A 26,451-nucleotide genomic window follows, 5' to 3' on the forward strand; every position below is an offset into this window, starting at 1 on the left:
TTTTCCCCTATGTGATGTCACATGATTTGAATAATGTTGGTAGTAGCATAAAAATCCATTGGTTGTAAGTGTATTTATTTGAGTTCACTCCACAAAGACTCTTCTTGACCACGGTTTACCTGCTTCAGTGGGAAGGGCATGGGCCAGGGGCATGGACACAAAGCAGCAAACTGGTTATTATCCCGAAATGGCCGTCATCACAATTGCGAAACGCTGCATAAGTCATCCAGCGAATAGTCTCATACACATATGAAAACACAGTGCTCCAGTCCAGGCAGTGGTTCATAATGCGGCATGTTGTCACGAAATAAAAGGCAACACAGTTACTGTAGCTCAGTTAGCCATCACTGTATTTAAAAATACAACCTGTACCCCTCAATACTCCAGACCTCCTTCATCGAGCTATTGGAGTTGGGCATCAGTCCGATAGCTACAGGAGAGGGTGTGGGTGGTAAGAACACAGTGCCTTCCCAGCACTGAAGGGAAAAATCCTCGAATATTCAGAGGCATTAAACAGACCAGAGTTCCAGGTAATACAGTATACAATAAAAAATACCTACAGGGGGTGAAACTACGACAAGGAATTAAACCCTTGATAAATATATATAATATATGTATATATTTACTATAAACTTCAAATGACTTGTGTTTTAAGCATGTGTTATATCAATATTTAAATATTACTCAAATGGTTTTATTACCTTTCAAAGTTTTGTAATAATATGTATATCAGATAGTAGAATGCTAACTTTTAGCCTTGTAAAATTCTTCAAAGAAAACCAGTCCATCTACAAGCCCTTAAATAGTGTTCTTCAGGTATACACATATCATTTTTTAAAACATAATCACAGATTTTTGGCAAGAATAAACCCATCAAACAGTACCGTAGTTGGCTACCCATTACATATCTGTGTACCAAAGGCAGCTTCAGCAGGAAATTCACTGTACAGGAAACCATATTTGGCAAAATATAAATAAAAATCTGAGCCATTAATATCATCATGTCACACCACTGAATGCTTTGCCTTTCAGTCCAGCGCACGCATCTCTTCTTTTGTTTTCCACACCTATCACAATCATAATACTCACGTACATACAAGAAAAAATAAGAAAATGCAAATAATTTGAGGTTTTACAAATACAACCACCTTTGTACCATGAATAATTCTCATAATATCCATGATTGTAATATTTCTTGAAATAATCAGTAAATTAAGGGTGTCAAGTCTTAGCATAGCACTTCAAAAAGCAACAAAAGGAGAAATAATTTCAGATTCATTCAAACAGTCTCGTACAATTCCATTTTTAAAAGTAGAATATAAAGTTGATTATGGAGCACACTGTATATACAGTAGACAGCGTGCTCCATAATATTGGGACACAGTCATTCTTTCTTGATTTGGCTCTATTCCACAATTTGTCATCAAACAGCGCATGTGCAGTTCAGATTCTTGGCTTTTATTAAAGGGTATTTTTATACATTTTAGTTTTAAGACTATTGTTTTCTCAGCCTCATAACGGCTTCCTTGACTTTCATTGGCACAACTGGTCCTCAAGTCTGCACACATCAATAACACACTGGAAAGGCAATCAAAAGTCTAGAATCAAGACTAGATACTGAAATGTATTATACCTACACTAAGGAAGTGACTGAACACACCTGACTAATCAGAAACATCTGTGAATACTGTTCCAAATAGTATGGTGCCCTGAAACGGGGGGACTATGTATAAAAAAGTACTGTCATTTCTACATGGTGAAGCCAAAATGTATAAAAATATGCTTGAATGAAAACTGAAAATCTGTACTTTAACTACGTGTCTAAACGTGTGGAGTACAGAGCCAAATGAAGAAAGAAGTCCCAAGACTCATGGAGTGCACTGTATACACATACAGTGATATATATATAATTTATAAGTATATTAGAAATTAAAGACTGCTTTGTAGACACTGCTCAGCATCTCATCACTATGTTAAATAGGCCCTTTGCTGCATCTCTGTGACATGCAGTATTCACCGTCATGTACTGCATGTTTCACTCAGAAGAGAAAGAGAATACCTGATTGTGAAATTGCAATGATTTCCAGAGGCTCTTTCCTGTATTGCTCATTAAATGCCGCCCTCCATGTCTTGCCTTGTGTTAAAAGTTACGAAACATTTTCTGAGATATTTTCCCCTCAACCGTGGCCCTCGTTTGCCTTTGACGGGGACCCTTGTGAGGCAGTTTCAACAAGGGGAAGGAGAAGGCCATTGTGGGGTGGCTACAACAAATGGCTGTGGGAGCAATGTGATCCTGCCAAGGGGATCCCCCTTCGACCCCCCCACTCCCCCAAGACTACGCCACAGCCCAACAACCACCTCAGAATAAAGAGTCTGAGACCAGCATCGTACATCTCCTTAGCAGGTGCCTTACCTCAGCGTAATAATGCCAACCATCATGTAGAAACCATCAGGGGAGAAAAGAGAAATCAAGAAGTACCCTTTTAATAAATAATTTGAAATTCTTACCATCTGCAGGTGGTGGCATGTCATGCACAACATACCACTTTTTTGAAATGAAGTCCAAATAAATAAAAAACCCAAAAGGAACAGACAAATACTCTATAATGCTACCAAAACCACCAGAAACATAAGAAAAAATAAAGCAAAAAAATACCAGCAGAATCATATTGTAGGTTAGAAAATGAACAGTAGTTCTCTGGGTTCAGAGGAGGTGAAAGGTAGGCAGGACTCCATGGTGAGCACCATGAGTTTGTGTGTGTTGCGTGTTTCTGCACTGCGTTAGCGTGTCGTTATCCCGAGTGGAGGTGGGAGGGGGGGAGGGGGTTGGGTGCTCTAGCTGCCTTCGATGAGCTTGGCCAGGCTGTCCCGCAGTTCGGTCAGCTCAAAGATCTTGCCGTCCAGGATCTCCAGAAGGGTCTTGAGGTTGTTGCGGAAGGTCTCCTGCTCCACCTGGCTGTTCTCCAGCCGCTGCTCCAGCTCTGACAGCTGGGCCTCCAGGTCCTTGTTCCTCGTCTCCGTCTCCTGTGGAGGGGCACAAACGGGCGTAGTGGGTGCCCAGTTAGACCAGGGGTGGGCATGTAGGGCTGTTTCCCTGTCTATCAACTACTACTCTTCTTAAACATTTAATTACCATGATTACCAATCATTTACATAGTCTGACATTTTAGGTACTGTATATTTTTGACAAGTGCAATAATGAAAGATGAAAAGACTACTTTTGTGTCCATATCAATGATAAACACATACCATATATACACTGTAGACATCTACATAGCTAATTGAGCTAGGGTATTCGGTGGAAACACCAGTCGTCCTTCACATTCGACTCATTCAGTGCTCAACCTACAAATCTGCTCAATGAGTTATGACCACAAACAATGCAATGGTCAGAGCTGGTGAATCATATCTAATCATTAATATTACATGTTATGAAAGGCAAAGGTTATGGCTTTTGCTTAATTTCCATTTGATTCCCTTAGCCAACAATCACAATAAGCTGCCAAACAGTTTCAAGGGTAACACCGTGATAATATAGCATTTTTGTGGGCCACAGCAAATAAAGACCATATGCTGCCAACACCTGGTCTTACCTGCAGTTTCTGCGTGAGTGAGTCTCTCTGAGCCTGCAGTTGGTTAGCATTATCTACCTCTTCTTTCAACCGCTCCAATTCCTGTGGACCCAACAGAACATCGCTGATCAGAGGCCTTCTCTGAACTGGCAAAGGATAGGGCAGCAAAAGACCCCACTGATCCTCCACAGCAGGACTGTATGTGATGTGTTACTGGTGCAGCGATACCCAGGGCACAACAAATTCAGTTCTAGCATGTTTCACCAGCTCTCATTACTGGAACCAGTCAGCTGAAGAACCAGTGTAGAAAGGAGGAAATGTGGTATATAGCAGCTCTAACAGTGGCACTAACAAGTCCACAGACCCACAGGTTCAAGTGCTGAAGAAACTGATGTCATTTGAGGGCAGCCCTTGACACATGCAGTGATAAAATGCACTGCTTTCACAAGGGGGCAGTTCGCTCAGGGATTTGATTAGTCAGTGACAGAGTTGTCACTGCACCTCCAGTCTGGCTAAGGAGCTATCCGGTGTCACGCCCTACCTCTTCCTTTGCCTTCAGCGTACACTCCAGCTCCTCAATAGTTTGGTTGAGCTCTGTCTTTTGAGATTTGATCACGTTGGTCTGGCCGCTGACACACTCCAGTTCTGTGACCTGAACACACATAGAACAAGCACCATTTCAGCATCTGGAACATTATTGTGTGTGGATTCAGAAAAATGCTAAAAGAGGCTTTATTCTCCTGATCTCTCTGATTTAACTGGAATGTAAAGCTCACTGGTAACCCACAGCGAGTTTCCCAGTTCCCAGAAGTGACATTGTTAAGCTAAATTATTTTTCTTTTCCCTCACATTCAATGATACTCAGAATACTTTATCTTGTATATCACAATACACGTATCATTTTAAAAGCTTGCAATCTCTTCTGTCTTTGTGCAATTTCTCTTAGATGTACTGTAGATAAATTATTCCAGGCACCTTTTAATTAAAGTAGTTCTAAGAACATGACACCTTTGGGTCCAAAATACCAGCTACTGCATATTGAATTGAGAGCATTAGCTGTACCATATTAACTAATTACCACAAGTAAATGACAGGTAAATTGCTTGAAAGATAATACATGGTTCTTTCTAAAATACCGAGCTCCTGTTTTGGTGCCCTCTAGCGGGAGCACAATGACAGGACTGTAGGCATGAAAATAAATCACAAATCGCTATGGTTTTCAAGGCTAAAATGTCAAAAAAACATTCACAGCTTTACAATAAATATATTTTAATAAGAACTCACCAATGGTTCAGAAAATAATTGAAAATAATCTTTTACTGCAATATTTTAATTTGTATTCTGCTGCCCCAAGGGATATTTAAATATTAAACTAAAGCTTGTACTGTATGTGAACCCAGCAGTTTCTCTGAAGACTGAATCAAGGATTCGAACATGCATTTGTACAGTAAGCTTGATTTCTAAAATTAAAATTCAAAAAAATCAATAGACACCTAAAAATCAATATTATTTTAATAGATTCAAATGTTCTATTAATTAACCCACTTATGTAAACTCTGTATTCCCTTACCCACTTAAATACCCTCTCTCTATTCCCTGAGCCACTTAAATACCCTCTCTCTGTTCCCTGAGCCACTTACAGTATGTACCCTCTCTCTGTTCACTTACCACCTCATGTACCTTCCCCCTGTTCCCTTACACACTCATATACCCTTTCTGTTCCCTTACCCACTCATATACCCCCTGTTCCCTTACCCACTCATATACCCTTTCTGTTCCCTTACCCACTCATATACCCTTTCTGTTCCCTTACACACTCATATACCCTTTCTGTTCCCTTACCCACTCATATACCCCCTGTTCCCTTACCCACTCATATACCCTTTCTGTTCCCATACCCACTCGTGTACCCCCTGTTCCCTTACCCACTCATATACCCTTTCTGTTCCCATACCCACTCATATACCCTTTCTGTTCCCTTACCCACTCATATACCCTTTCTGTTCCCTTACCCACTCATATACCCCCTGTTCCCTTACCCACTCATATACCCTTTCTGTTCCCATACCCACTCGTGTACCCTTTCTGTTCCCTTACCCACTCATATACCCTTTCTGTTCCCTTACCCACTCATATACCCCCTGTTCCCTTACCCACTCGTGTACCCTTTCTGTTCCCTTACCCACTCATATACCCTTTCTGTTCCCTTACCCACTCATATACCCTTTCTGTTCCCTTACCCACTCATATACCCTTTCTGTTCCCTTACCCACTCATATACCCTTTCTGTTCCCTTACCCACTCATATACCCCCTGTTCCCTTACCCACTAATATACCCTTTCTGTTCCCTTACCCACTCATATACCCTCTCTCTGTTCCCTTACCCACTCATATACCCCCTGTTCCCATACCCACTCGTGTACCCTTTCTGTTCCCTTACCCACTCATATACCCTTTCTGTTCCCTTACCCACTCATATACCCTTTCTGTTCCCTTACCCACTCATATACCCTTTCTGTTCCCATACCCACTCGTGTACCCCCTCTTTCTCATCGCTCGCCCACTTATATATCCGGTCTCACCCGTTTGTGTAGCCTCTCAGCCTCCTCCTGATAGGCTGCGAGCTGCTGCTTCCATTGCTTGACGTTGGCCGTGGACTCCAGCAGAGCCGCGGTGAGCTTGGCGTTGTTCCCCTTGAGAGCCGCCAGCTCTGCCTCCCAGTGCTTGTTTATGGTGGAGCTGGAGATTAATCATAAGCACAAACAAATACATTTTCCACCATAATACGCTAAATGACACTACAACAAATTACATAATATATTTGCTTAACATATGGCCCAATACATTACCAAGCACTAGGCCGATACAAGAGAAATTCTAGAGTCAAGGGCCAAATTCCATTCTTACCGCTTCCTCCAAAATAAACGATTCAACCATTGTCATTTCAACTTTTCTCCACCCCTGAAATGAATCTGACTTAGGATAAAAACAGCTTGAAGAAAAAGCAAAATTAGCCCCGTGAACACATTTGTTCATTTACAGTACCCAGTCTTCAGAGGATAAAATAGGTAATCTCTCAGCTAAGATCTATTAGCTATATCCAACAAATGCTGTCTATTTACAAATTAAATATTGTGTAACTTCAACTTTGCAAAGGCAAAATAAGACATCAGATGAAAAGCAGTAGAAGAAGCAGCAAACATACCAGATGACAGTACAGATGAAAATGCACTGACCGATTTGGTTAGAATGTCTCTGTACTTGTCATGCAGTGCTGTCCTTCTACTCGGTAGGCTTAAACACAAGCAATGCCCTTCAGTGGTATTTCAGCAGTCTCTGAATCAGCTCATTGCGATTGATTTTACATTTGCATCACTTAGAAATGAAAAGAAAGGATTCTTGGATTCCCCCCCCCCCCATCTACATTCCCTCTCCGCTATGCCAATGAGCCCTCAGGGAGAAAACTTCCCCTGTCCTCCTCTCCCATAAACCCCTCGCTCTGCGCGGCGCATCGTGCACTCACCCACTCATAGCTGCACGAAGAGGAAAGAAGAAAGAGGAGACATTCATCTTCACCTCTCTCTCCCACGCCTACCAATGTCCTCACGCCCCCTCTGCGTGACGCATGTGCGAATGACAAACCCCCCTTCCCACTCTCCCGCACCCACGGAGAACCCAGTGGGATGCAGAGCTGACAGGCTACTGTTAGCGCTTAAAAAGCCCAGCCATGTGAAAGCAGATTCAGGAGTGGAGCTAACAGCTAAACTATCTACTTTCCTCTTCCACGCCGCCTCTCTCCATATGTACGGCTACAGACTAAATATCCCGGAGCACGTTCAGAGCGACTAAAGATGTTCGCTTTCTCTGTTTTTCAGGTACAAGGCCGAGAAGGAGCCGGGGTTCCATGAATGATGAAAGGGATGAGCGATCTGACTTTGGTAAGGTGAATCCCAATTACATGTTGAAAATGTCCTCTATCCTCTAGAAAAATGGAGAACTATTCTACTGTGGCATGATTTCTGCTGCTTGCCTACTATGTGCACATCAGTGAAATGCATTATGACTAGGTTATTGACTTTTTTACCACTTCAAAATCAGAAATGAATCTAACAAGTATTATTTCAGGGGGAAGCAGGGATGGATTCACAATATTGTGTATTTAAAACATAATTAAAAACATTGTTCAGTTCAACAAATGCAACAAAATGCACTCAATCTATTCCACATAATCAATGTAATGGAACATATTCCAAGGATATACTGAATCAAATTATATGCATTTTTGAGCTTAATCACTTAGTTTAAATTTTATTGGGTAGTCTTCGGCTAAAAGTATTGTTTGGGTTCAATACATTAACGGCTATGCACCATAATGGGACTTTGCTCATGGTATTTAGTTAAGAAGATAAACTTCAGCAGAATTAGGCTTCTGGTGATCTGATCCCCTGTACACTATTTGATCAAACACTGATTCATAGGAAATCATATTTTTGTTATAGTTACTATATTGAGTCCATCTTCCAAAGTAAGGGCAAGTATTTCATATTTCCATTCATTAAAATAAATGTAGACACACAAGTCATAATTTATTTACTGACTGGCTTAATAAAAGCACGACTTTCAAAATCCATTTTGCTGTATTAATTCATAGTTAATTCATAGTTATCTCTGTCAATGTTTTTACATCTCTTAGTACTGTAAGGTCCTAGATTATATTCTTCCATATATATGGAGTTGAGGTTCTGGGTGTAAATGACCATGTTAAATGGATGCTAAATGGACTGCATTTATACAGCGCATTGATCGAAAGCGCTGTACAATTGATGCCTCTCATTCACACAAACACGAACTGCGATAGGCTGCTATGCAAGGATCCTATCAGCTTGTCGGGAGCCACTGAGCAGGGGATCGAACCAGCAACCTTCTGACTGCTTGACAACCGCCTACCTCCTGAACTTCACCCCAGCAGGGCCATTCTCCGGGGCACAGCCCCCCTCACCCACAGTCAGCTCGTATGATTTATGCACCGTAAGTCACATTGACACCACCAGAAAATGTATAGTTTACTTTTCAACCATCTGTTTGCTTAGCATATGATTAATTTAAGATTGCAGCTTGTATATTTTCCTCTGCATGTTGTAAATAGTTATATTTCCATAAGCAAGAACAAGTAGCTTTGGCAACAGTATAACATATTTTTTTCCCTCTGAGCCTGCCACCTTATGGCTACAAGGTACTTCAGCACTGTGCCACTTGGCTGCACTGGAACTAGGTGCACACGTCTCCAACCACCAACAGCAAGGCTGCAAATAACAGAGCCAACATGACCCAGGACCAGCGCAAGGCAACAGCTACTGGCAATGCCAGAGGCACAAGAGGATGTCTACCACTATGTTACTGTGTATGTAAGCCATTTCTGTGCCTTTGCTAATAATGCTCACCAATAAAACCATGACCATGATCTGTGTTGACCACTTTTGTAAACATCACAAAGAACAGCTACTGCTGGATCAGAGTACACAATGCCCAGTCAGGTGTCTCTACCATCACTCTGTGGTGACACAGACACGTCTGTGAAAAACACACACAGATGAAACATCTCTGAAGGCAGAGAACATAAACTCAGTGAGTTATTAGACTTATTGGGCTTCTGCTGCTGAAGCCTTAGAGGTTTGACACGGTGCGTGTACAGAGATGCTCTTCTGAATACCACTGTTGTAATGTGTAGTTATTTGCATAATGGTCACCTTCTGTCAGCTTTGGCCAGTCTGGCCATTCTCCTCTGACCTCTCTCATTAACAAGGCGTTTTTGCCCGAAGAGCTGCTGCTCACAGGATGTTTTTTGTTTTTCACACCATTCACTGCAATATGGAGCCATATGGACATATGGAGCTCACTGTATATACACTCAGTGGTCACTTCATTAATCATTCAGGGGTGAGCTGGTAAGGACAGTGAATACAGCCAGTAAGCTCACGTGCAGAAGACAGAGACCGCTGGACTAACTATACGAGTGAGGGACAAGAAACCAAGCCCTCTGAAGCGGATGAGCCTACTTTTCCCCAAAACTTGGTGTGTTAAGCGCAATTCTGGGAGGTGATACAGGGTGCAACAATGTCAATAATAAAAATATAGAAAAATGAGTCACTATGTATGGCTCACTGACAGCAGGACTGTCAATATAATACCAATTGATACATTCTGTACTGTATATACACTCACCGAGCGCTTTATTAGGTATTTATCACTTATTTTTTAGACTTCTACTGTTGTAGCATATCCACTTAGAGTTATGATGCGTTGTGAGTTCAGAGATGCTCTCCTGCATACCACTGTTGCAATGTGTGGTTATTTGTGTTATTGTCACCTTCCTGTCAGCTTTGACCAGTCTGGCCATTCTCCTCTGACCTCTCATTAACAAGGCATTTCTGTCTGCAGAACTGCTGCTCACAGGATGTTTTTTTGCCGCCATTCTGTGCAAACTCTAGAGACTAGTGTGGGTGAAAATCCCAGGAGATGAGCAGTTTCTCAAACCACCCTGTCTGCCACCAACAATCATTCCACGGTCAAAGTCACTTAGATCACATTTTTTACCCATTCTGATGTGAACATTAAATGAAGCTCCTGACCCGTATCTACATGATTGTATGCATTGCATTGCTGCCACACAATTGGCTGATTAGATAATCGCATGAATAAGTAGGTGTCATAAAGTAAAGTTCCTAATAAAGTGCTCAGTGAGTGTATTGTGAAGTGTGCATTCCCACACTGGAATTACCCTACCACTTGAGTGAGTGGGTGACTGAGGTCTTCACTCAGAGTGGGAGCTAAGACAGGCAGGATGGGAAGTCATCACCTTCGCCCACCAGTGGAACACAAATAGACTCGCCCCCAGACAGGGCTGAAAACACCACATCTCCCCACGTATCCCAATCCAGTGCTCAACCAAAAAACCTTCCCTGAGCAAGTAAAGATTCTGATGGTACTGAGACTAATTCAATGTCTGAAAACTATATAAAGTACATGAATCACTTAATGTATACAGGGATTACTATGTTTTATGTCTCTACTCTCAAATTATGAAATAATAATAATAATAATAATAATAAAAATAATAATAATAATAAAAATAATAAAATAATAATAATCATAATAATAATAATAATAATAATAATAATAAAAGATTAGTCCAAGGGTAAAGATGTTTATATAAAAATGGGACAATTACAACTATTGTTGATATGTATTTGGAACACCATATTTAATAAACATATGCACAAATAAAAGACAGCTGAGATATTAAACAAAATTCAATGCAATGCTGCATACAATAAGCAAAATGTTTTGACCCTTTAAACTTTTCCTTGGCTCTATTTTAAAAAAAATCTTCACAAACATTTATTATTTATGGTCACAAAGAGAAAAGCAAGGATTTTAATTTGTGATAACTATAAGGTACAAAATATTAGCTAAATATCAATACAACAGAAGGCATTCCAGGTCTCCAAATACATATATTCCAAACATTCCAAGATTATGAGAGAATATTTATTAAAAAATCAAAAATACAAGTTCAAAGTCTGTCTTGCTTCTATTGCTTATAAATGGGAATTAGGATGACTGTGGGATTAGAATGAAGCAAGAAAGATACAAATAATACCCAAATAATCTTTATATGACAACATAAAGTTGTTACAAACCAAGCAAAAAGGACACATCAAGAGTAACCAGAGTAAGTTGAAAGATTGATGAAGAAAAAAGGAAGATTTAAAATAGTGGTTAAGGTAGTCAGCTTGAGGACACAAAGCCTTGGCATGACACTGAAACCTTCAGCGACGGCACCTCCCGGTCTAAAAGGAGTAGACTCTACATGCGTTAAACAGTTCTCTGAAAAAGAAGATACAGTACATGCTCAAGTTCACTGGTGGAGAATCAGACAAGAATACTCAAAATTCAAAAGACATTTTACACATTGTGTCCCCATGGTTTACAGAAGGTAGGAAACAGAAGGTAATTTCCTGGTTCTTTCTCAGGCCTGAAAGAGTAGCCACGTGGGGTAAACTGCCCAGACAAAAACTTGTAAAAAAAAGTTTTCTTTTTGGCATTGCATATGATTGATTTTTGCAGCTAATATAACCCAAAACCAAAATTCAAAATAAGTAGTTATTTTCAATAATTATTGATTTGAGTTTATGTCAGTTTGTATAAAGTGACAGTGAAAAACACCAGCACTTAAAGCATCTTTCCTAATCGCTGGACCCAAAACTCCAAAGGGACATGATACATTTCCATTATGATGAACGTTACATTTTAAGAGTTGGATTACTTATTATATAACTTCACAGCATTTTATTTAGACCATTTTCACCAACTAATTACCATCCGTCTATCAATTGGTTTCTGTGCGACTACTTCACATACAGTTGCTTACAGTATAGTTGATCAACCAAGGAAGACTCTGTAGGTGTCCGTTCAGTCGCTAGGGGGCGCTTACGCAGCGGCAATGTGCAACGCTCCACGACGAGCTGATAGAAAACACGACCTCTCTTGCTTTACCATTTTATTTATATGATTAATTGCAATTGAATGTTTGTCAACAGACATTTAAAAGAATAAACAATTGTTTTACATGGGCTTGGTGCAGCAACACTACAGTAGGCATAGATGGTTTTGATACCCTTCTCAATAGGCTTTTCCTTAATTAATTTCATATTTATTTGCAGGCATCTAGCTGGGACTGGAGTTCCCTTAACATTGATAAACCTATGCAACTGTGTGGAAAGTTCTTAAAACGTGTATTCCAACCTCTCAGTTTAGATCATTCTGTGTGGTCGGATCCCTGTCATAGGCTACGTTAGATGTTGTAAAATTGATATAGCCAATACATTATAACCTATGACTATTAAACCCACATGGAACAGCAGTGTTATGCAAATTGGTAAACTAGCTACCTTTTACCATCAGCTATCGTACTTCAGTGACGTATAGTCGATGGAGAGGGGCAGAGATCGATCTACAGTATATGCGTGTACTCGTGGTTATGACGTCAAAAAATACACTGTGACATCGAAAGGTTGCATTACTAATATACATTTGTATAAGAGGTTCAGTTCGGAGCAGAAATCTGGTAAACGGGAAATCCATTCGCGGGGTGTATCCAGTTATCAGATTTCAAGTAGGTGCCACATTAGCGTTTGTGTTATATTAGTTATTTGGCTATTCTGGGGGTATTTCGTTTCATATTGCACAAAAACTGTGCACCTCGGGAAAGGGCAGACAAGTATCAGTTTTTCCCGATCGCAGAAGTGTTGCAAGTGTTGTAGGCGGAGGTGAAATGCGGATCTGTGTTTTAAAACCGGCTGTGAACAATATAATGGCAAATCCACCAGGCGTTAAACATTACTACCATAATACCTAAAAATTTGAGGTTCAAAAAAGCGAAAGGTTTGAGGTGGCTAATCGAGGGGTTCAATCATATCTTTTTTATATAAAAAATAAAAAACATTAATTTAATTGTCTGAGATTTTACAAATAAAATGTCGCTGTTAACAGCTGTTAACAGCTGAATGTGAATTGATTGACCCAGTTAAATGTGGAATATAGCCACACGATTGAACTGATTGGAGACACCTTTGAAAGGCGACATTTGTATCAGTGTCACTGCCAGTGCAGGTAGACACATTAGTTTCATGAAATGGTCTCAATCAAAAATATGACTATGAAGGTAATTAATTAAAGCAATGTGTCCTTCTCTGGTTAGTGAAGCACTTTGGACGCCAGAATTTACAAGCTGTGACACCAAGAGCCAATAAGGTAAACACACATGCGTGGTAAAAACTGAGTAGCTAACACACACACACACACACACACACAAACAAACAAACAAACAAACACACACACACACACACACACACACACACACACACACACACACACACACACACACACACCTGCAGGGAAATATATTTAGATAAATGAGATATTCTTTCCTTTCAAAAAGTCCACCTGTCAGCTACAACGGGGCCTTGGAAACTAGCTTCATAGTCTGCATTTAATATGCAATCAGCTACATGTCTTTAAATACAATGTAGCCTGACTGTGATTAATAAGTGGCAGTCTAATTCAAATAGTAAAAAAACTGTTTACTATTTGAATTAGACAATATTTCATGATAAATATTAAGAAGTATTAACATAGTAAGGAAGAATAATCTGTCTTTTCAGTTGCTCTTTAATAATTTTTCATATAAGAAATATTAATGTAAGATTCCATTGTGTCATTCATAGGTATATTATAAAACATATTAATGGGTATAAATAAAATACATAAATATTTGTTAAGTGTTGAACTATATATTATTGACACAATGTTGTTTCAAGAAAAATAAAGATGTCAACAGCTGGGAATTGTGATCATTGAGCCATTTTATCCACATTAGAGTTTCTAACAATCGTTCTATGATTACAGATAAATATTTTGACGAATAAAGAGCAGTTGAATGCTTGAAGCAGTATAATGGCTGGTTTTAATTCTAGAACATCAGGCTGGTGTGTTTCTCTGTGTATGTGCTTCAGGAAGGGATCTTTTCATCTTTTTCCACAAACATTCTACAGTGCGTTTGTGCTTGTACGAGTGTGTATTTTGTATGTAACTTTGCACAAAGCTCTTAGGGAAAGTCAGGGAAAGTTTTGTTGGCCATATAGGCGGTTATTAATGACAGTATCCACATAAAACTATATTGTCTCTCTTTCCCCCAGCCTCCTGACAATCTGCTTAGAGGAGAATTTCTGACAACCTATAGGGATCAATTCAGACCTTTGTCAGCGCCTTCAACTTCTGAGCGCTCCTTTCAAGAGGTAGTGCCCAGTACAGCACATACACTGTGTACATACCTTCAGTGAACACTTCATTAGGTATTTATTAGACTTATTTTTGTGTGGTTATTTGCATTACTGTCACCTTCCTGTCAGCTTTGACCAGTATGGCCATTCTCCTCTGACATCTCTCATTAACAAGGTGTTTCTGTCTGCAGAACTGCTACTCACTGGATTTTTCTCAAACCATCCTGTCTACCGCCAAAAATCATTCCACGGTCAAAGTCACTGAGATCAAATTTTTTCCCCATTCTGATGGTTGAACATTAACTGAAGCTTCTGACCCGTATCTGCGTGATTGTATGCATTGCATTACTGCCATACAATTGGCTGATTAGATAATCGCATGAATAAGTTGGTGTAATAAAGTAAAAATGTGCCTAATAAAGTGCTTGATGATGTACACACACACGCACACTAGCTAATATTTTCCTGGATAGTATAGTAGCCTGTAGCCTGAGAGTGGCATGTGCCATAAGTGAACATAAAAAAATTATGTTTTAGGTGGTTAATCAATTGCTCCAATATATTTCACTCTCCTTTCCACAGTTTTCTCCAAGACAACTTGAGACAACCAACAGTTATCATTTTGGGCCCTCCCAATCGTATTCTCCAATCCCCAGGGTAACATGCTTACACCACACAGTAACACACCCATCATAACAGTGAGAGAAATATTCTTAACTGATTAAACTGAATAGCATTGTATAAAATGCTCCTGAGTATTTAGTTGTGACTTTCTTTCCTTAGTTATAAACAGGTCAAACCTTGCAGTAGACAACTAGAACAATCTGTAGGTGATGGTGTTGAATGTTTAAAATATTTCCAAATTTATTTGGTATTGACACCTTCTTGAGCAAGAGTCTTTGAAGATGATATTATTTTTACCAAGGCATTGTTCATTTCTTTGTTTTATTTAAAGGTGCTATGTGAATTATAAAGGTGTTATAAAAACACTGTGAAAGTATCAAAACATACAGTCCTCAAATAAATCCACACAGTCTGTATGAAGTAAATGTGCATTTGAACTGTTTGGACAGTTTGGAGCCGTTTGGACTGTGAAGATATGGCATCACTATGACATACTCGCTTGCTTCAGCAAATCCAAGCACTCAGCACAGACACCTTTCAATTTCTTGGAGCTAGCCAGCCAATCAGAGCAGAGGTTCATTGATATCAATAAGCCTTAAAGACACAGTCACTAAAACAGCCTGTTCTCTCATGAGAGGCGCTGGAGAATTAACATGTACAACTGGATAGAGATTGTTTTGGGTACTTAAAACCACACAAACATCTTTTTATGGATATCAGGACCTAAAATAAAACACTGGAAAGGCGTATAATATGAGATCATTAATGGCTGTCAATTTTAGGGCCAGAGATTAATTTCGGAGAAGCAAATATCAGTTCATCCAATACACAGCAATTTCCACATCATACAGTTAATTTCATACTGAACTATTGAACTTGACTGGCTCTCTGTAGAATCGGGAAATAAGGTTGCTCTCTGGTTCTCTCGTCCTGTCTGCAGAAGAAGAGTTTCTTCATCTCTAACATCAGGGCGAGCAGCAGCCATGAGCGCAGCCTGAGAAAGTACGTCCCCCTCAAAACCAAACCGGCCAAACCCCAGTCCTTCTCACAGCCCCGGGATGATAGGCAGGGCACGGAAGACCCAGAGACCACCTGCTCTGTGAACCAGGAGCCCGAGACCCCAGACTCTGCTGAGCCCGAGACCCCAGACTCCGCTGACCGTGAGACCCCAGACTCCGCTGACCATGACACCCCGGACTATGCTGACCGTGAGACCCCGGACTCCGCTGACCATGACACCCCGGACTATGCTGACCATGACACCCCGGACTATGCTGACCATGACACCCCGGACTCTGCTGACCATGACACCCCGGACTATGCTGACCGTGACACCCCAGACTCTGCTGACCATGACACCCCGGACTCTGCTGAGCGTGACACCCCAGACTCTGCTGAGCGGGAGACCCCAGACTCTGCTGAGCGTGAGAGGGCACTGGGACAGTGGGAGCTGGACTCCGGGCCTGTGCTGGTTTGCATGGACGAGCAGGACGGAGAGGCGACGTGGCAGAGAGAAGCTCCTCTCATGCTGTCCCTCACCATCAGAGCCACACAGCCACACTGTCACCTGGTGAAGAAGTGCAACATACCGCTCCTCCTCACTGGCACAACCGCTGGGACCAGCTCAGTGCCGGTCCTCGTCCTGCCTCTGCCTCTGCCCCTGCTCCCTGCCCCCTCTCCTCCCCACGGGTCCCTCCCGCAGAGGAGGTCCCCTTCAGAGGACGGCCCTGATGCTGCACTGCCCGGGGAAGGCCCCGCTCTCGCCCCAGAGCCACGCCCAAAACGCCATCTGACAGGCCTCCGCCTCATCCTCTACTTCTTCTTCCCAACCTTCTTCTGCGATCCCATCTACATCCCTCCTGCCTGCAGGGTGATCCCGGGATAAGTGGGAAGCCATGTTTATCCTCAGACATTTTCCCTAACCCTTTTGATTGAAAGTTCCTTGGTTCTACAGATTTGATTTGAATAAATCACGACAATGCAGCAAATGAAAAACCCAACGACTCAAGGTGTTACTTCAGGAACTTCATGCCACAGATTAAAAATAAATTGAAATACCATATTCCAGACTTTATAGCAAAAACGTAGCACACTGTCTAGGCATTTCACAAAGAAATACTGGTCAAAAGGTCAAAAGAGGGTGTTGCAATGTGCCTCAAAAGAATAAAAAAGAAGACACCTGGAGAAAAGTTTAATAGAAGTTGAAACAGAAGCCACGTTGGGATCTGTTTCAAATCTGTTTGAGCTGCTGCTAACTGGCAGGGGAAACAGACCACATGAGTATTTTTACCCCTTAAGTCACTATGGTAGCAGGATATACTGTTTGAAAGCATTAAAACTCACGGTTCCATCTGTAGAACTTATTTCAGGATGCCATTGCTTTAGCAACAACGGTTCATTATTTTGTAACATGTGGGTGGTAAAACAAGTGTGGGGGGACCTCACTTTCTCTGGGTAATAAGGTAATGTCAATGTCCAGCGGACCAAATGCATAATAGTTTCTCATTCAAAAAATGTGCAAACTCAGAGAAATGTTGATAGAATGTCCATTGTTTACTTAGAATTTATCTGGAGGAATTATCATTGTTGTCCGTTTTGCCATGGTACATTTTGACAAAAGTACTTGTACATAGAATTGCTATTACTGTATCTACGTGTTTTATAGGCTCTCTCAAACACGATGAGCCCAAGTACAACCGTCTCTGACTATCTCATATTTACTTAAAGCATGCTAAGACATTACTGTATGTCTGAAGGCAGTGCTGTTAGACTCCAAATATTTTCCAGCCCCTTGGTAAAAGGCCATTTGAGAATGTGACTGTTTCAATTACACCAATATAGTGGGCGTAGTTATTAGCAAAATGGCCATTGAAGAGAACAGGATGACATACTCAGGCACACACACACGCATGCCTGCACATACACATACACACATAACTCTGCTGTCCTGCCAGTTCTAAAATAAAATAACAACAGAATCACGTACTCTAAAGACCATGTTCATTCCAAAGTCTTCAACATTGACAGATCCTCTTCTGCAGTAGCACTAATGTTACTGCATTGACCTCCTTATATAACACTGATGACTAATTGATTCAGTGCCTATTATGCAACAGAACCTAACCTGGCTCATTAGATTAAGGCCACAGCCCTGTCAGCATATAAATTGTGGGCCTTCACACAGTAGGCCATTTAAGCTGTGGTTAGAAGTAACGTGTTATTTTGATGTAAAAATAAAAGGGTCTAGTTCAGTGGCAGCTAGTATAAATGGGCTTACAGGGCTAATCCCTCCCTATCTTTTGAAGAAAAAAACGAGAAAATACGTTTTAAAAAACTACCCTTGTGTAGGTTAAGCTGTTTAGTTTGTATTATGGTGAAACCAAGAACATAAGAAAAACATAGGGTATGACCAGTACTTCAGCCCCCAGTCAGCATATTACAGTGTCAAGTGTGTGACGTGCTCTACATATAGTGACACGCCCCTTCGATGAGCTAAATGTATTCAGCTCATAACAGTCTGAAGCATAAACAGTATAGGTCTGAAGTCCTGTGTGTGACACGCCTCCTCAATTTGTTATCCATTGAAGGCGTGGGAGTTTCTTTTTCTACAATGTCTTTGGAGAAAAAGTCGAAATAAAAAGATTGAGGACCAAACGATGTAAATATTGTCACTAGCTTATCAGACACCTGCATACACAAAATGTGAAAAATGTGCTGCCGTACACAAGTAAAGAAGAGTATCCCAGGAATGCTATGAGCATTTCCTTCATCATTAGTCCAGTGCAATCCCACAGTAGCCTACTCCAACACGAGTACAAAGGCCACATGAGATTCCGAGAAATCGTACAAAGAAAGGCCAGGCCATGTGTGATGACTGAGAACCCCTACAACAATACAGCATTGACCTACTCAAAATCAATGAACACATTGGATCCTTTGCCTTTTTTCCATGGTGGTCTGCCTATCAGGCATCTAGTTTTATTCCCAGCACGTGCTTTGAAAGGAAAAAAGGACTGCTTATTTCCATTACCCTATGTAAGTAAATGCTTTCAAAATCATGCTAACAATAAAAGATTTGTGCATGATTGGTCTCAAAGTGCTTCCTAATGTGGCAGACTGGATAAATATGAAAGATTTAGTGGAGCTATTTCCAGAGCAAAGTTCACGGTGGCAAATTGAAAACGCTGCAAACTGAACAAAGCGCACTTCCATTCATCTTAAGAGTCATACTTGATATAATACTTGATATAAGCCACTAGCAGCATTTTATTTGTATGCGTTTGTGTTTGAAGGAGCTCGCTGACCATGTTCTCCAGAGGAGAATATTCTGTAGTCCACTAACACCTAACATTACTTACTGTGTATTTATTTACATTTAAGGTTGCCCCCACTGTATACATCAACCATCAGACAACAATAAAGCCACAACTAAATTTAGTGTGAATTGTTACATAACACTCACTACTAAAAATCATTAGTGCCATAGAAGCAAAATATTTCTGAATTAAAAAATACACATCTAATAATTTCCTATAGCAGTATCAAATGGTAGCCTGCAAGCAGTGTTGAAACAATCTATGATTATTATCTAATATAATATAATTTCTAGAGTAATAACACATAATAATCTCACAAGGGGAGACTAGAATCCACCCCCCAGAGCAAAACTAATTATTTCAGTGTGAGCATATAAAAATCCATCCCACAGGCCTTTACATGGTGAATGAACTCCCAGTGAATATCCCCACTGATCCCAGCATGGAGCCATGCCACTGGGGCTTCCGTACTAATCCAGGCCCTGGCTTCAGTCAAACCTGCGGCAGTTACCTGTGAGGGAAGGGCACGGCGTTCTGCGAAGGCTCTGCTCGTGGCTCCGAGTTCGGGGGGGTCTCAGGAGTGACTCTCTCATCATCCGTACCATTGATGCTCTCAGGAGTCAGAGGTGACTGGATGTCTCCAGTTGCAGACTCCTTCACACAGCACAAACAGCCAAAGGTCAAAGGTAAAAAAATGGACATAGTGTCCAATATGACCAATTTATAACAATTGCCATACGGTTATGAAGCATATTAGTTTGCCCATTATGACATTACAGGCATCATGTGTGATGTATTAAGGAGCACCAGTAATATACTGTAAGCAGGCTATAATATGTAGTAATGCATGTGATAACGGTTATAATGCTTCATGTGACATTTATAAAAATATTATGAATGCTATGCAAGACTCGCTTCAAGAGTTACTACAATTCGCAAAACTGTTTTCTTACAGCAATTGATAAGATCGACTTCTAAATCATAACCCACTAAGACCCATCAGGACCCCACAATAGCCTGAGAATAATTAGGCACTGTTGGTAATAATTGCATTTCTATAAGAGGGAATTTAAGTCCACATTGCATTGGCTGTAAGACCAACACAGCCCTAACAAACTAAAGCGTAATCATTTCCTTAGATGAGGAAAGCTCTGGGGATGAGTCTCTTCTTGATGCTATCTGTTGTATCTGCACCATCGTAATGAGCCACTGTGGGCTGGACTGAAACTGTCGCCAGTGAGCACAATGCCGAAGCTTTATCTCTACAGCAGGAAGATTAGCAAAATTGCTTCATTATCAGCTGTAGGATTAATTTGAGAACAAACATGTCATTGTCGCAAACAAATGCAAACGAAGACACAACTCCGGAAAGGGATTTAAAAGAGCTCGATAAAACACATTGAATTTTCTAACCGCTATCAAGACCCAGTGCAGTAGGGGAAAACATGGTGATTGTTGCTTTTGTTTGAGCCATTTTGATGGGATTACTTCGGGAAGGGAAAGGTTTCGAGTTTTGTTTTTGCTTTATTTAAGACTGAAGCAGGTACACTGAAGGTGCTCTGCAGCCAGTGAGATTACATAATGTGTTCGTGGCTGAACAGAGTTGCATCTTTGTCAACAGTCCCTCGGTCTTGACTGTTTTATATTCTCTTGCAGTTTCCACAACTTCACAAGACATTATTTAGGTAAGAAGGCATCTCAGTTGGTGGTTTGTATATGCATGCTGTTATTTATTGCTGTGTAGCTCTAGAAATAGGCCTGCAATCACTAGAATTACCCGAACCTGTGTTAGCTTGAGATCCATTTTTCTCACAAATTATGCAATAAAAGTACAGTATAGGAACCCGATGGAACCTTTTGTTCAGATCTGATCACGCAGTCATTCAAATTCATCTTCAACTTTTAAGAAACCATTATCATCATATATCACCGTTTAATCCTGCCTAAATGGGGTTACATTTCTGATTTGACATTTTCTACATACAGCACTGTGCAGAAGTCTTAGGCACCCTAGACTTTATATATATATATAAATGTATGTTTAATTGTGTGCGTGTGTTAGTACAAAAGAACACATTTGAGATTTCCCAATATTCATTTTCCAAAAGATTTAATTTTACAGAGACATTTTTGTATTGAATTTAAAGAGTTACATATCACTGTAAGCAATTGACTACTTTTAACATAAAACCTTGATCAAGGCTGTCTGAGATCAGAACCAAGGAGCCAACCAAAGTCTGTAGAAGAACTGTGGCAAGTTCTCCAACAGGAACAACCTCCCTGCTGATAGTCTTATAGAACTGCAGGACAGCGTTGGCTATCTCAGAGAAGTGATGCAGTTTTAACGCCGAAGGGTGGTCACAAAAAATACTGATTTGATTCCATTTTTAACTATTCTGTCAAATTACTGAAATGTGATGTAAAATGTATAGCATGTTTATTTAGGACCTTTCATTGAATTATTTTTGAAGGAATCTGTTCAGAATGTTATACAGGTGCCTAAGACTTTTGCACAGTACTGTATGTTCATACAATTTCTATATACTGCATGATAGCAGTTCCACAATAATAGAAAAATCATCAACCACTGCCTTTGTTGCAGAACACATATGCCAAGCTAACTGTGGAGAAAGACCATGAGTATGATTTGGTGAAACAAGTGGCTCCCCTTGGCAGGGTTGTACCTGAGATGGAGTGCTCGTCAGTTCCATCTTCTCCTGAGACTTCTCCTTCGCTAGCCTAGCTGCCTCCTTAAACTCTGCAAACTTCTCTGCAAACTGGGAACAGGACACAAGCAGTCATAGTCAGACGCAGTTACAACTGGAAGGCACAGAAAGGCTATTTAAAATGTCAATTTTACTTAGTTCAAATAAACAGCGCTGTCGTAAATTGAGAATGTGGACCCTGTTCATGCTCATATACAACACAGTTCACACATTGGATATCTTTCAATCCAATATACAGTATCTGGCAATCTTTATACTCTTAATTTGTAGTGTGCTGCATAATCAATGCATTTACACTGAAGTCATATTTCTCCCAGTCGTTACACTCACCAGCACCATGATGAGGGTGTCGTGCAACAACCAGTTACATTTAATTATGCTTATTATGGGATGTTATTTGTCAGTAGAATGCTAACCGATGCATAGCTGGAGCTATGGAATCTGCTGAATCTGACCTGGACAACCTCCTGATGTGATTCATATCAGAATTTATTTTAAAATCTAATCTACATGCACCATATTTGTCCTAAAATCACGTGCATGTTACTTAAAAAAGATGTGTGTAAATTGGTCATTGGAGCTGATGCCCTTTTCTTTAATGCAGTTTGGAATCCGACGCATTCACTGCAGCACACAGCTCAAGAAGTTTCTATGAGTGGGAGTTCAGTGGGAGTTCAACTAAAAAGCAGGGCTTTCCCTTTAAATGACAAACATTTGCTCTGCCACCTGCCTGTCGCAAGTTTAATCACCGCCATCTGGACTGCTGGGACCGGCGCTCACCCATCAAGTTTGGTGAAGGGTGCGAAGTCATTACGCAGACAGGACAAATCTCGCTCATAATAGGGCAGCGACAAAAGAAAAGGTCCAATTCCTTCAGACAGAGAAGCTCCAAATGTGCATACAGCTGGCACTACTGCACGCTCAGCTGAAACAAAGCTGCCCCAGCGCAGTGCATGGATTAATGCTCTCGTATGCGATGCCGGTTCTATCCAGCCTTTGACAGGGGCGCACCGGCAGCGGTTCAGGACGGAGAGGGAGCCGTGGTCCTGGTCTTAATTTGCTGGCGGATGGCGGTGAAGAGCTGCGCAGTGCGTGTGGGGGAGGGGATGTGACTCACTCCAGCCACCCCCAGTGTGCAGCTCCCACCTGGGTGAGTGAGCCACAGCGGCCATTTTGTAGCACCGCACTCATCGCACTTCAGCCCAGTTTGAGAGGGAGGAATTTGTTCAGCCCGTCAAAATGAGGGATGATTGGGCGGCAAGAGTGAGAGACCCAGGTGCCAAATAAATAATGTGAGGATATGTAATACAAAAAGGAGCCATTGAGGCCCTCTTTGGTTATACGCACACACCCACGCACGCGCATATATATACTCACTTCCGGCTGCTGTGTCCATTCTCTGTAGCTCACTCTCTCTCTTATTCAAGCCAGCATGCATAATACCACAGCGAAGGGCCAGTATTAACTACTAGTCTGTCCGATGTTAGTTATAATAGTATGTAATTAGTCTAAAATCTACATTTCTATTGAGTTACTGATCATGTCCTTCTCTGTATTATTATATCAGTGAATACAACCTTGGTCCCCTGTATTTAAATGAGTTTTTCAGATAAGGATGGCAGACCACATTAGATTCCACTCATCAATCACAGTAGATAAACACTTTTCCCGTATCAGGAGTCACTGTCTGTTGTAAAATCTGCATAGCTTCTCCAAGTGTGAGTAGTTTTAGCTTGTTACGCTACTTGTTTAGCCAAAAATGACTGAATTATCACAGATTTGGCACTGGCTTGGGGGAAGCAACTGCCATCTAAATATTTTGTTGGCCTTTTTCCTAAAATCGTGTTAGCTTAATAAAAACACAGTTTGAGCTGTAACAGCAAGAGAGACGCATTCCTAAGCCAAAACTGCAACATTTGTGTTTCCTTAGTGATTAGCCTGTTGTAAGAAGAGAGTTGGCAGCGTGTCAGTGTCACTTTTTTATTTATATATTTTCTTTATTTGTTTATTCATTATTGTTTGTGTGTGTGTGTGTGTGTGTGTGGGAGGGGGAGGGGGGTGCTGTTTCCAAAACTATCAGTGTTGCTGGCATTGGCTCTTTTTTCAGTATCATAGTATTTCCATCATACATTGAAATTATCTAGAAGCCCTTTTATTTTACATGACATCTTTGATTTGCATAAAGAAATCTTCATTTCTAGCATTTGAACTGTTTCCATGTGTTTCTATAAAATAGGGTTGCCCAATCCTGTTGGTTCTCATTTCAACCCTAATTTGGCACACTGACTCAGCTAATTAGCAGCTGAATGAGATCTCTATCTGTTGATTGAGGTGAGCTTTGTTAGGGCTGCAGTAAAAACCCACAGGAAGGTAGATCTCTGTGAACAGAGCTGGGCAGCCTTACTGTAAAGTCACATACACGATACTGTACGGGTTTTCATTTGAAGCCGGTAAACGATTGCGCTCAGCTTCACAAAAACACAGCACCATATGTCTGAACTTCAAACCTTGGGTCCACAAATCACATTTGTATTATGAATTATTCATTATTGCAATTTCAGAATACTACACACCACTGTTAAATACTTTCTGACATTCAAGTGAAAGTATGGTGTAAGAATTATTTATGAATGTATTACTCAAAAGATAAGGACAAAGTGCATTGCAATTAGTTTGAACCTTGGTCCTAAATGATTTAAACGGCTGTCTTGTTACATTAATACGAGGTATGGGCAATGGCTCATGTCTCAGAAGAGCACCTTTGAATACACTTGACTAATCAGAAAAGGCTGAGGAGCCAACTGTCCAGTTATTTTTGGTCCCCTAAGATGGAGGGACTATGTATAAAAAGGGAGGTATAAAAATGGATGATAATTCCCTGAAATTAAAGGTGACAGGCTTCACATTATCCTCATATTCATTGTTTGATTTAAAATCTAATGTGCTGGTGTACAGAGCCAATAGAACAGAAATTCTACCACTGACCAAATACTTACGGACTGCACTGTATAAGCATGCATGCCACATACACGCTAGACTGTGTGCGGGTACACACATGCATGTGCGTCAACGAGTGTGTGCACTCTCCTAAAAAATGTGCTCCTTCAGAAAGTGAGGCTGTGGTTCATCGCCCCCGTTCAGTACAGCGGTGAATCATACTGCAGAGGAAGTTTGCGCAGCGTAGACAAAGCCTCCTACATGGAGACAGGCAGGAGCGGAGCTCTCATTAGGAGAGGGAGTGTAGGAGTTCCCCCACCGCACACCCACCTTCAGCAGATGATTCTCGGAGGAGAAGCCCAACCCGTACACCGTGTTGGCCCGGCTGTCCGCCCACTGCCCGAACTTCTGTGACGTCTTGGTGAACGTCATGTTGGGCGTGATAGTGCTGTTTATTATTGCCTGCGGGTTCAGACACACACAGCCACAGTCACCCTGACGTTACAGCCGGCTCAGTCACACTGCGTACGGCCCAGGCGCGCATCAGCGCATCACAGTCAGAAAGTCTTCAAATCCACACGCTTTCAACTGTAATTACATTTCAGACGCCGCAGAAAGGTGCTTACATTTAGCGTAGGCTAATTACTGCAGATGGTATCTGATGAAACTGCCAATGTTATTTGTTTGAGTTTGTAATAAATAATTTATTATAAAAAAAGTTTTTCAGAGTTTGCGGTGATTGTCAAAGTAGCAGCACAGTTATGAAACTGGCTTCCCTCACCAGCAGTAATGATCTGGAGATGGATTTGAGATCTATTATTACAGTAGAAGAGCTGGCATCTGAGCACAGCACATTGTGCAAAGCTGACCCATCGCAATCCAGCCCCAGTTTCACTGAGAAAAAGCATCTCAACCATCTTAATGACAACGCTGACTAAGAGATAAGTGTGAAAGGGCAAGAGTGTGACTTAAAGAGAACAGCCTCAGTAATGACACCCTTGTAGACTCTTATTGTCCATAATATATGAGATAAGGATGAGGACATGCAGGAGATAAGATGAAGGATGTAGACTTATATTTGACAAGCTGTCATTTTAAACAAAACGGAAAAATAACACACTGTCACTCTGTTACCGAAGAGACGTTATACAGCAGACAGACAGCGACTTTGTACATTGCACTATATACAGGGTAAAACACAGTGGCAAAACTATCCACACTAACACAGGGGTTAAGTGAGATGAGCCAAGGGACTGTTCCAGGGACTGACACACACACGCAACCACACACACATGCACGCATGCACACATACACACACGCGCATGCACACATACACACACACACGCATGCGCACATACACACGCACACACACACACACACAAGCGCACACACACGCATGCACACATACACATGCACACGCACACCTCCCATGTT

General features: G+C 41.1%; 1 protein-coding gene and 1 long non-coding RNA gene across 2 annotated transcripts in view; one reads left to right on the forward strand and one right to left on the reverse strand.

Moving 5' to 3' along the window:
- Positions 1–58: 58 nt before the first annotated feature.
- The window catches only part of LOC133142549 (homer protein homolog 1), a 58,755-nt gene continuing 32,362 nt past the window's right edge, over positions 59–26,451 (reverse strand). Inside the window, exons 4-10 of the mRNA XM_061263826.1 lie at positions 25,348–25,479; positions 22,039–22,131; positions 19,866–20,008; positions 6,156–6,312; positions 4,114–4,224; positions 3,594–3,674; positions 59–3,024 (exon numbers count right to left, since the gene is read on the reverse strand). Coding sequence (XP_061119810.1) covers positions 2,836–3,024; positions 3,594–3,674; positions 4,114–4,224; positions 6,156–6,312; positions 19,866–20,008; positions 22,039–22,131; positions 25,348–25,479 — 906 coding nt within the window. The 3' untranslated portion in view covers positions 59–2,835. The remainder of the gene's footprint in view (positions 3,025–3,593; positions 3,675–4,113; positions 4,225–6,155; positions 6,313–19,865; positions 20,009–22,038; positions 22,132–25,347; positions 25,480–26,451) is intronic.
- LOC133142551 (uncharacterized) lies at positions 7,124–9,034 on the forward strand. The gene is made up of 2 exons (XR_009710194.1): positions 7,124–7,511; positions 8,432–9,034. It is a non-coding gene; the product is annotated as an uncharacterized LOC133142551 (long non-coding RNA).

Source organism: Conger conger, chromosome 12 (assembly GCF_963514075.1).
Source record: "Conger conger chromosome 12, fConCon1.1, whole genome shotgun sequence".
In the NCBI taxonomy this organism is placed as follows: Eukaryota; Metazoa; Chordata; class Actinopteri; order Anguilliformes; family Congridae; genus Conger; species Conger conger.